General features: G+C 32.3%; 1 protein-coding gene across 3 annotated transcripts in view; it reads right to left on the bottom strand.

Moving 5' to 3' along the window:
• The window catches only part of EFR3A (EFR3 homolog A), a 99,292-nt gene that overhangs the window by 25,138 nt on the left and 62,029 nt on the right, over window positions 1-12,125 (bottom strand). For all 3 annotated transcript variants that reach the window (XM_069465399.1, XM_069465398.1, XM_069465400.1), the window contains 8 exons: window positions 8,774-8,888; window positions 7,656-7,707; window positions 5,683-5,855; window positions 5,140-5,215; window positions 3,279-3,440; window positions 2,547-2,678; window positions 1,351-1,418; window positions 265-392 (listed from right to left, as the gene is read on the bottom strand). In XM_069465399.1, coding sequence (XP_069321500.1) covers window positions 265-392; window positions 1,351-1,418; window positions 2,547-2,678; window positions 3,279-3,440; window positions 5,140-5,215; window positions 5,683-5,855; window positions 7,656-7,707; window positions 8,774-8,888 — 906 coding nt within the window. The remainder of the gene's footprint in view (window positions 1-264; window positions 393-1,350; window positions 1,419-2,546; window positions 2,679-3,278; window positions 3,441-5,139; window positions 5,216-5,682; window positions 5,856-7,655; window positions 7,708-8,773; window positions 8,889-12,125) is intronic.

Raw genomic sequence — 12,125 nt, forward strand, 5'->3', positions numbered from 1 at the left:
ATACCAAGTATAATAATAATAATACTAAACACTGAAGGACTTGATTTGCTTATGGTAAAATCTATTATGTCTTCAGAGATTTACTACAGGTTTTCATGAGCAAAATTTAAAAGTAGAAGTACAAATGCTTTTAAGCCTTTGACAAAGGCTGTGCTATAGTAACTATACACACCAGAATTAATTTTCACTAGTAATTGGGTAATGGAAATATTACCAAAGTATAAGCAAGCACCAGAGTCAGAGTTCTAAGTATCCTCCTCTTACCTGTCACTTGTGGTACGTATGGTACTGACAATCTCTCAACACTATATCCACTTCCACCTAGTGACTCTGCAATCTTGTTGGTCAGAAAGTACAAATTTTTTTCATGCTTCTCTAAAGATTTTGGAAGCCTGTCAAGTTGATCAAAACAATGATCATTCAGTATTACTTAAATTAAAAATAAGTTAATATGCAAAGCATTCTAGAGCAAAAGCCTCCACATTCTAAACATACACACAACTTAAACTGTAGTTAACAATAGAAAAATCAGTATATTTTAGGTGACTAATTTGAGCTCTTTAAAAACACAAGGTAGGTAGGTGGTCCCACATTCTGCTGTGATTCTCCTCCAAGTATGTTCCAATAGTAAATTCAGCCTAAATTACTCTGATATTTACACATTAAATGATGAAGAGCACTAAATTTAGGATTTTTTATGCTAATTAAAAATGAAAATAAAAATGCAGCTTCACTGATTGTTAATGAAAACCGCATTAGCCAGCTTTGTGTTAGGAAGTACTTGCCCAACCAAATAAGATTTTCTTTTCAAACTGCTTGTTATTTTCTTACGTAGATGCTTTCAACATAAACTTTTTTGAGTTCAAAAATTTGAATAAAGTACTCTTCATATATATTTTTTTTTCCTTTGGAGAGCAAGGAAGAATGCAAGGTATAACATCGATTTTTCTTAATACAACTTTGTACTACAATTTTATGAGTATCATTACATATTATTGAAAGTCTTCAACAGGATATTGTTTTCTCTTAAAGGAGTTCATTTTTTATGAGAAAATAAAAAATGCTGTATTTAAGAGACATATCTCATATTTTAAAAAATAGAATAAATCTTTTTTTCTTTTTAAAATTTTCTTTCAAGATTTACTCCACGTGTCTATGAGTCAACATTTATAATGTGTGAGAACTTTTACAGCAAGGGAAAAAGTTAAAGGAATTAAACGACAAAAACACAAAACAAGAATTAGTATAAAGCACCAGAAAATTATTACAATAACAGTTTACTCCTTTATAATTATTACTGATTGTTTTCTCAAGTCAGTGCCCCTTCTAACATATAAAGAATTAACATACATGCACTTATCTCTGAAAATATGCTCTGGTAGAAAATAAGGGGCTTCCATAGTTCGAATTTCAATAACCTGAAAAATATCCAAAAACAAAAGAAAACAAAAATCAAAAACCTCACCTCTCAGGACCTTCCTATGAAAATTTGGAAAACTTAAAAAAAAAAACCAACAAAAAACCCTTTAAACATTTATAATAAATACCATTACTTTATTTTTGAATTTAAGCTAAGGTTAGAGCCCAAATTCAAAGTTTATTTTCACATTTATTATTTTTAAATATAGCAGATAAAATCATGACGAAAATATATAAATTAAAAAATGATGACACATTATACTTGATTAAACCTACTGTGAAGAAATAAGAACATATATTCTCTCACATGCACTACTTCAGAAATCCCTTTACAAATCACCATCCTCCGTCTCCTGTACTATCTTTTGTAGCCCAAGCATGAGATCTCAACCCACTTGTGAGGTCTGGATCCTCTATTGAACTGTGAGCAACTTTAAGGGGGTACTCTGCTTTTATAATATTTATATCTCTGTTGGTAGGCATCAAATATTCACTCAAATAGTTATTTAATGAATGAATGAGTTTTATTTCTTAGAATGCACTAAAAACCTACATTTTAGTTAAGGGCTAAAAGATACACTTCCAATTTAATAAACATGAGGTTCTCCCTTACAGATATCTTTAAAAGTAGACTTTTTCTGCCAGGTAAGTTAGGGGCTCTGAAATGTCTTTTAAATCGTGCAAGTAACTATTTAAGAGTTATTGCTGGAAAAAGCTAAATATAGTTGAAAAACATAGAACATATTCAAATTTTGAGATCTGCCTCAAGCAGATTAATGTAAACAACAAAAATAGCATAATTGAGGAAAATTTAGATATTAAGATTCATAATGGCTCAAAGGAAAAAAATTATAGAATAAATCACATGACATATTCTAGAAGAAAACCATATATTCTATTCAACCACTATATTAAAAAATTCTAATAAAACAGCAGACATCTAAGAAAATATAATATAAAAACATTAGCTATAATTTTAGCTGTAGTTTCAATTCAGTGGCTGTGTATCTTTATAGAATTATCTTAATTTGATACATAATCATCAAAGTTAACAATAATCATCACTAGAAGAAAATTAGCCATTTTTGTACAAAATTCAAGCTTAAGAACTTTTCCAAATACATCACCTTGCTAACATGCTGGCAAAACGCAGGGACAGCTATCATCTGACTGACGAAGTTGAGGTATGCTGCAACCAGTGCCATGATTCCACAACGATGGAACATTGGCAAATTATCCTCATTGATAATTGCACTGTCCTTTAATGAGAAACAAACATATCCGACAGATCAAGTTCTTATGTTCCATTAGCATTTTCTCTAAGATTACACTGGGAAACTGCAGAGAGTTAGCAATGCTAACAAAAATGTCACCTTACCGTAAGTTATTTTGTATAAGAATTCTGCAAGGAGAATAAATGCCCATTTACCAGAGTTAAATCCTTCACCTTAAATGTCTCTTCCTTAGGAAATCCTTTCCTGTTCTCATATCAATACACACATACAGACATACATTGCCAGTGCCAACTGTCCTTCTATTATATAACACACAGCTCAATTAAACAACTATATATGTAATTGTTATTTAATGACTTTCTTTGCCGCTAGACTGGAAGTATGAGGGACACAGGGACTGTGTCTGTCTTTTTCATCACCTTGAAGGATATTTAGCACACAGTAAATGCTCATTCTACATCCATAGAAAGAATAAATGAACGTGATCACAGTACTATTTCAGATTTACAACTAGATACCTTCCTTTTAAAATTCATGTCCTTGGATAAAGGCAATAATACTTTAACACCATTGTGTCTGCTTCATAAAAAATATTTTCTTCTGTGAAAGGTTATGAAAGCGTACCTGTAAAGCAATAGCCAATCGAATAAGATCAATAACCACTTCTTCATTGGCCAGTTCAATAGTTATAAGAGCAAGAGAAGTATAAAGTAGCTCATAGTTTTTCTGAACATTGTCGTCCTCTTTACAGCCCAAATATATGTGCCTATATAGCTGTTGCCCATTCTAAAAAGAAACGAGGAAAAAAGATACGTGTGTCTAAATTGTAATAAAGGCAGATTTCACATATATATAACCTTCTACAAAGTAACGATCTTATACAACTTAACATGGAAGTGAAATTTAAGCTGATGATTAGATGATCAAACTGATTATTTACATCAACAAATATGCTAATATACAAATACAAACTAACATTAGAGTTGAAGACAAACCTTAAATAAAAATAGCAAGTTAGAAATAGTTGCAGTTTAAACAATGAAAGTGTTTTTTAGTAATAATTTGAAAATACAAAAGCAAATTATGGATTGAGAAAAAAGTAAAAGAGACGGCAGAATTCTAGGAGATATTTTTGCAAAAACAGTATCGGTAATGATAAAACATATTTTGCTGAAGGGAAATGTACTCAGGCTTTCTTGTCTTGGGAACAATCCCTGCACTATAGGTTAGGAGCTGTTCAGAAAAGAGCATATACAGGTTCTGTTATATTTTGGCATGGAGTTGCTAAATGCTATTCTAAAGCTTATATTTAGGGAAGAGGTTACAGAAACTTCCCAGAGGTTGCACAGAGGGTTTCCCCAAACTAAACTGACTAGGTTAATAAAGGACAATAAAGCCTTTCCTACGTAAAGCATTCCTGGATATAGAAGCAAAGGCCAAGTGACAGCTAATAGAAATAACAGGGTGGTTCCCATTTCCCATTACCATGGAGTCACAACTCGGTCAGCTGGAATCACTGGGCAACTGGAATGACCATCATGCTTCTGCCCTCCCCACTTCTCACCACTGTCCTCCCTCCCACAATATGATTCCATTGGTCAGCGGTGAAGCCCAAGCATCAGGGTTTTAAGTACGAGGCTCCCCAGGTGGTTGCAATGTGCAGCCAGGCTTCAGCACAATAGGGGCCCACTCATTCCCACCTAGAGGCACTTTAGCTTAATAATGCAGGCCTGTTTCTCAGCAGGTTCTTCCGATTGATCAATTTAGTAGAAGGAACTGTGCAAGAACAGCACAGGCTCTTCTGTAGCCAGCCTGTCTGTAATAAACATGCATTCTGCTCTGTTCTCTAATGTGCACCAAGGCCCCATCACAGTAAGGAGGCCTCTAGTTCTCCAGCTGAGACAGTGACTGACTGGTTAAGTCTGTTTATATCGGTGGCACAGTGTTAGCAAGCCTTTTTTGGCTACAGATACAAAGCTATGCTCTCCTATCAAAATCCTTTATTTCGCTTTCCACTTTTCCAAATCCCAGAGTTTCTCTGTCTCTCTTTCACATGGCTTCTACACTTGGGTAGGGAAGAATGGTCTTATGTAGTGGGCCCTCTCTAAGAACACTCTTGACCACGATGGTTCCTAAACATCACTGACAAACATTGAGGTGATGCTTATATATGTAGGAGTTTAGGCTTCAGGTTCCTTAATTCAAGTTTATTTTTAAAAATTACCTACCACATATCCACTATATTAGACAAAATAAAAAAAATTTATATATACTGTAACAATGTAGTGTAAATAGGTGCAATGACTTCACAAAGTTGTTTGACATCATCTAGTGAATTTGAAAAAAGAATAACCTATCATTGAGCAATTTCTCTTTTACAATAAAGGTCTTGGCTTCATTTCAAGGTCATAGATCAATAAAAAACCACCTAATAATTCACATAGCTATAACTTATGTCATGCATTTATTTTTTAGATGATCTTACCTTTTTCATGAAACTTGTGTCTTGTCTACAAATTTTTTCTCTTTTTATCTTTAGGTCAGCTACATCTGGTATTATTCTAGAGACAATCAATGTATGAGTTTTAATGAACAGCACAATTAGTTACAATAACCTCCCACATGGAAAATTATATTTATGCTTAGGAGTTTGAACTATTTAACACTCAATTCAATGAGCATCTTAAATAAGCCTATATGTAATGATACCACTGAATTACTAAGTTTAAGGGGAATTGCATACAGTAATTTTGACTCCTAATGCCACTCTTAAGTTTAAAGAAAAACAAAAATAAAATCCATGTAACTAGTAATTACTAGTAGATGAAATCTCTGACGAGTATATTAAATCACCTCCAAACATTTGCTATCTTAAAATATACAAAGAATTAAATGGTCTCAATACTACTGCAAGTCTAGATTTATAAAACCTAAAACTGCTAGACTTTAAAAAACCACAATACTTAACTACACTAATTTAGAAATTTAAAAACATTAATATTAAGGCCTTTTCAAAATGGCATATTACCTGATCCCTCGGAGCTTTGCCCTATTGTCATGGCGATCCATGAGATTATGCATTACTTCCAAGACTAACTGTCTCAGTTCAGAGTCTTCCATGAGAGACGGTGATAACAAAGGATCCAGAAAAGACCCTGGCAGCGCAGTAACAATCGTCTTTGCTTTGTATCCAGAGGTTACCTAATTGTCAGAAGGAAAAAAAAACCAATCAACCTTTGTCAAAAGTCCTTCTTTGGTAAAATTCTCACACTGTTTTTTAAGAACCATAAAATTAGGGAAACAGTTATGGACAGAAGCTTGAAGAAAAGACATAAAGGAAATGTGTAGGGTGATGAAGGATTTTATTGAATTTACAAAACCTTTATACACAGGGAAAATAAAATAATAGTACACATTTGCCACGTGCTAGGCACAATTCTAAGCACCATGTGTGTATTAACTTTGTTCCCCACATCTCTGAGGTAGGCATTAGGGCATCCACATTTGATAAGAGAAAACTGAAGCTCAGACAGGTTAAGAATATAAGGGATAGGCAGTTAGTACAAAATAGATTTAAGGAGGTTAGGTGGCAAATAGTACAGGTAAGACCTGCAATTTTTTTATTTAAATCTGTAAATTAGTCTTCCATTTTAAATTAGGCAGTTGGTTAATAGGAATACATTTCCATTTTGGAAAGTTGTACTTAGTTACTTGATTTGACATTCATGAGTACATCATTGTCTTCTAAATTTAAAGATTTTAAAGAGAATATACTTAAATGTATTAAACTTTTTAAGCATACCACATAGATATTCATTCAGTTGACTATGTAGTATAAACAGGGTGAGAGGCAAAGTAGTTTATTTAGGGAGGGCATTTGTTTAACATAAATAAAGGTTCAGGACCAAATGAAATTTCAGGTGGGTCATTTCAACATATTTTCAGGATTATAAGCATATATGGAACATTTAACATTTATATTTGGGCACTTACAAGAGGATGGAGGTGATTTTATAAGTCTGTGGGAAAATTGGTAGGACAAGTGTCTACCCATCTAGGAAAATTAAAAATATATTCATACCTCATACTACATACAAAAATAAATTTCAGATGAAAGTTGTAACTGTGGAAAGCCAAATTTTAAAACTCTTATAAGAAATATAAACAAATGAGTTTATATTATCAGAGTAGATAAAAAAGCACAATACATATAGGAAAGGACTGATAAGTCTAGCTATATTAGAATTTAAAACTTCTGTGTGACAAGCACTATAAACAGAATTAAAATTAAAACCACAGAAGATATTTCTGTACTTATCCTAGGTATGAGATAGTTCTTTAAAGAAATGAGATCATATATAACAAAGATTTCCAGAATAAATCTGAAAAATATTGATTTGGAAAGCGCATACATTCCAAATAACTAGCCCTTACTTTGTTCTTGGCATTATGCTAGGAGTAGTTGAATCAAAGATGAATACAATTACTATGAAATAACCAAGGGACCTCTCATTTTGGGTATGCTTTTCCTTTTGAGCTATTTATAGCCACCCCAAATTTAAAATGACAAATTTTCATTTTTATGGATTATTTTCCCAACAAGAAACCATTATTTGGTCACTATGTAAAAGAAATAGTGTAATATGTTGAAAGAACTTTGGATTTCAAGTTCAAGTTCTATTCTTTAGGTCAGTGATCTAGTGAACCTTCTCTACTCCTTCCACCCAAAGTCTCTGAGCCCAGGTATCTTCACCTATAAAATGGCAATAGTTTCTGCCCTCTGTATGTTTCATCATTATGAGGATCAAACAAAATGCTAGGGGATGTGAAGAACAAACAGTAAAAAATATACAATAATAAAAAAATTAAGAGTACAATAAAAAACCAACCACAAATAGTGTCTTACTAAATAAGAAAAGGAAGCTGATAATGTGAAGCTATCTCTTTTAATGTTTTCAATAATTTAAGGTTAAATGTGTTCACCTGTTTTAAATGCCTTACCATAAGTAAAGATCTCAGCAACATTATCTGAATTCGCCTGGTTCCCAAATCCCTAAAACACACAAAATGCTGGTATTATTATACTAATTAACATTTTTTTTTAAGAGAGAGGGTCTTCCTCTGTTACCCAGGCTGGAGTACAGTGGTACAATCATAGTTCACTGCAACCTTGAACTCCTAGGCCCAATAGATCCTCCCTCTGGGCCTCCCAAAGTGCCGGGATTCCAGGCCACCACACCCTGCCCTAATTAACATTTATATTACTTCATTTACTTATATTACTGTTCACTGATTTTAAAACTCTATTCTTATTGGCTAAATAGATTATTTTAATAGTTTAAGTCATGGCTCACTTTATATGCTAAAGTAAATTTCATATGAATTAAAATAGTTATATGTAAAAAACTCAAATTCAAACAAAAATAAGTAAAGTTACTGGCTCTCAAAGGAAACAGATACACTAAACAACACAAATTAAAAGATATTATAAATTGGAGAAAATTCTTACTACAAACATAGTTGAATATAGTATCTCTTTAACATACATCAATAAACAAGTTAAGAACAGACAATTTTAAAATAATATATTAACAAATGGAAAAAGTGTTATTTAATTATTGGTCAAAAAATATAAGTCAAATAAGAAACTATCATTTCTTTATTAAGTTAACAAAACAAAAACACTCACAAAAAGCTTTAGTATGGTATAAAAATCAAGCCAAATGTATGAAATAAGGGGTCCAGAATATATGATCTTCAAAATCACTCTCAGTTCTAGAATTCTAGGAGTAAGTCAACCCTCCTGACACACATTAATTTTTAAAATTTGTACAGGATACTTGAAGGTTTACTCTAAATGCATATACATATATACAAACCTTTCACCTGGTCAGTATAAGAGATAGAATATTTGAGAATTTATGATAAGCTGAAAAATTATTCTAAAGGCATAGAACTATTGATTTAATTGCTTAGCAATCTAGTATCATAAAAATACTATCTGCTTTCCATAGGACTTTTTATTACTAATGATTAAAAAAACCTCAAACTAACATTTTCTATATTTAAGATAAAATTTAACCCAAGATTAAATTCAAATTTATAGTCTGAGAACATACCCTAGTTGACTGATATCCAACATATGGGTAGATGTTCCAAAAACAGGTACTTTACCCATAATGAACATCATGATTTCCGACCTTTGATAATCTGGCAGGTTACTTCCAAAAAATCCTATAAAAATATTAAGATAAAATTTTACAAATTGAAAAAGTTAATTTTTTCCATATAAGTACGAACATTTTTAACCAAAGTTGTCAATGACTGACAATCTTTAAGCTACATATAACACTAAAGATATTATAATTTCATTTGTCCAAAATCATTTAGTTATGTTCAATATAAGACATGTATAATGGGCTAATATTTAAATAAAATAATAAATATCTGAAAGTCTTTTGCACATAGTTAACAGAGGCAAGCCAGCATTGATTTGAGCTGACTAGAGTTTTAGAAAAAGGGAAAACAAATTTTTGGTAGTATTTATGATCAAACTTTTGTTCATATATTGTGAGCCTAAATTCTTGCTCTGGTAAGGAAGTCAGTAAGTAGGTGACACTTTGGTAAAGAAGTCAATGATTCAGTTATTACTCTGGCATCCCAAGATTACCCAAATATTTTAGAATGTCATTACAGTGAGCCAGGTTTACCCTGTGAGTTAATTCAACTGATGTAAAAAATAAATTGTTTATTTGCTTGTCACTTTTCTCATGTATTCTTGAGTTTTGAGGATATTTTAAATTTATCTATTGTAGCTTTTGATAGTTTACTTCCTGGTCATAAACAATTTATAATCTTTAATTATCATGTACTCACACTTTAAGCTTACTCATATCTTTGAAAGATCAGAACAGATACCAAATCAGAACAGGTATCAAATTGTTATAATTCAATGTAATTGTTACAGAAACCTTCTGCATTTTTAATATTTCTTTAAGAATAAATCAGTTTTTCAATTTAATGCTTCACCTTCTATTATTAAAGTTAATAATCTACTTATACAAATTCAAATTGTTCTATTCAGCATTTTGATTGGACCTAGAGGTAGAAGTCATTTCCCACAATCACATAGTTTAGCAATCAAAAATCTCATGACCTTAACATTACTCCATCTGCATAAAGTACACTATTCTAGTTAACACTTACAGAGCACATATTTATGGAGTAAGAAACTATTTTGTATTTGGATCCTCACAATAACCTCATGAGTCTAGGCATTATTTGCATCAGTGTCTTCTTGTGGAATTGAGGATAAGAGAGGTTAAGACACTTACAAAAAATTACATGGCTAATATTAAGGCCTGGGATAAGGGTTATTTATTTCCAAAACCGATGCTATTATTACTTTATATTTCCTCCATATAAGCTAGTTTTAGTTTTCCAAGTAACCAATTAGTTATGTTCTTCATCATTACATAAAACTGAACACTGATTTTCTGTTCCAAACAAGTCAATCATTACCATAAGCACATAATGTAACATGCACTTCTGTTTACCACAACACTTAACAGAAAACTATCCACCTATACACATAGCGTGGCTAAAAGTTAACAAGTACCATCATACTTCCCTGTATTCAACACCGCCTGTACCATTAACTTATGGTCATCCCTCTTGCTTTTCAAAAGTGTGAAAGAGTTTAAGCCAGCAGTTCCCAAACTTCGCTGCATATTAATTAGAATGACCCAGGGAGGAGCTTTTAAAATGCTGATGCACATGTTGAGCACCAAAGTAATTAAGTCATTATATCTGGGGGTGGGAGTCCAGGCATCAGAATTTTTTTAAGATCCTGAGGTAAATTCAATGTGCAGCCAGGTTTAAGAACCACTGCCCTAAGGAAAAACTCTTTCATTTTCATCTTCCAAGAATATGGTCAACTGAGTCTAACATATGTGATGTTAATTAGATATAAGACTATTAATGACCTGAAAATAATAATAGTAGGAAAGAAATGAAACTAATTTATGCTTTATAATTGCTTTGATTTTTTTTAAATGTAAAACTGGGCTGAGGTCTCCAACATGATCAACTGTAAGGAGTCTTCAAAAGCATCTCATTGTCTATACCCATTGTTTGTATTTGAACTACTGACTAGAAATGCTAATGAGCCCAGAAGAAAGAACACAGCAGGGAGCTATGCTCTTGATTATTTTAGAAGAAAGAATTCCAACAGCTTCCTAACTTAAAAGTGCAAAAGCTACAATAGCCCTGTTCCACAGCCCATCAACGGGAATACTAGGGAATACTAACATGCTCTGATAACTACCACAATACTGAGAAATTTAAAAGGAAAGTATTAAGGAAACCAGAAATGCAACTTTAAAAAGAAATCTTACTCACTGTGCCACAGTGCATTTCTTTCCTCTCTTGTTTTAATTCTCACGTTATTCTGAATGTGTTATATCACAGAAATATTGCTTGAGTCTGCTATATTTATATTTTATAATAAAATACTTGAGAAACAATAAATTAAATATTCTAGAGTGAAATAGTAACACTGAATTAATTAGAAGTCACTAAAGCAATTTAAATCAATTCTGTGAAAACAAGATTAGCTGATTTATCATCTTAGAGTATCAGAGAAAATCCAAAAATGACCCGAATAAATGTAAAAGTCACCACAGAAGCTAGGTTCATTACACATTAATACTAATTGTTTTAAGCAATAACTAGAATGTCTATGCTTGATTGAAATTCCATGGTAATGTTGGAGTTTACTACCTTTTGTTTTTTCAGTCAATCCCAAAATGTTAAGCACCTATTATGTGCTACACAGTGTGTTGAATAAGAGACTCCTCAGCCTTTCCACTCATGAGGACAATTTCTATGCATGTGATGAGACTGCAACTAGGTGAAACAGAGGTACTGCTCTGAGTAGATCAATCAAATAAATGGCTCCACAAGGTGAGAGCCACAGGCATCACAAAGCCCTAGCACGGGAACTGGTGTGGGTACATGTCCAGCAAACGGGTATTGCTGGGGATGCACAATGGATAATGCATATTCATAAATCTTTAGACACGAGATGACAAAGATAAACTTTGTATTAAATATCCCCAAGGATTATTATAAATAGGTAGCCAGCAAGTGGGAAAATTACCAGATAAAAGGCATAAGCCAAGTTCCAGAATAAATTTACATATGACTACCATTAATCGAAACTATTGGTAGATTAGAAACTAGGTACTACCCTAGGGATACGATCCAATTGTAAAACCATCACAGCAATCATGTAGTTACAATAAAATATGTTCTGGCTATTCTAAAGAAAATATTGGGGAAAAAAGATTAAAGTAGAAAAACAAAGCTTGCTTTAATTTGTATTTATATATAGTTAGATTACTTCATTTCCAAAAAAGTAAATTCTCATGGCTTTTTAAGGAAGCTCTTTGCCATTTATACTTTGACCAC

The sequence above is a fragment of the Eulemur rufifrons genome, chromosome 3 (assembly GCF_041146395.1).
Source record: "Eulemur rufifrons isolate Redbay chromosome 3, OSU_ERuf_1, whole genome shotgun sequence".
NCBI classification, from domain to species: Eukaryota; Metazoa; Chordata; class Mammalia; order Primates; family Lemuridae; genus Eulemur; species Eulemur rufifrons.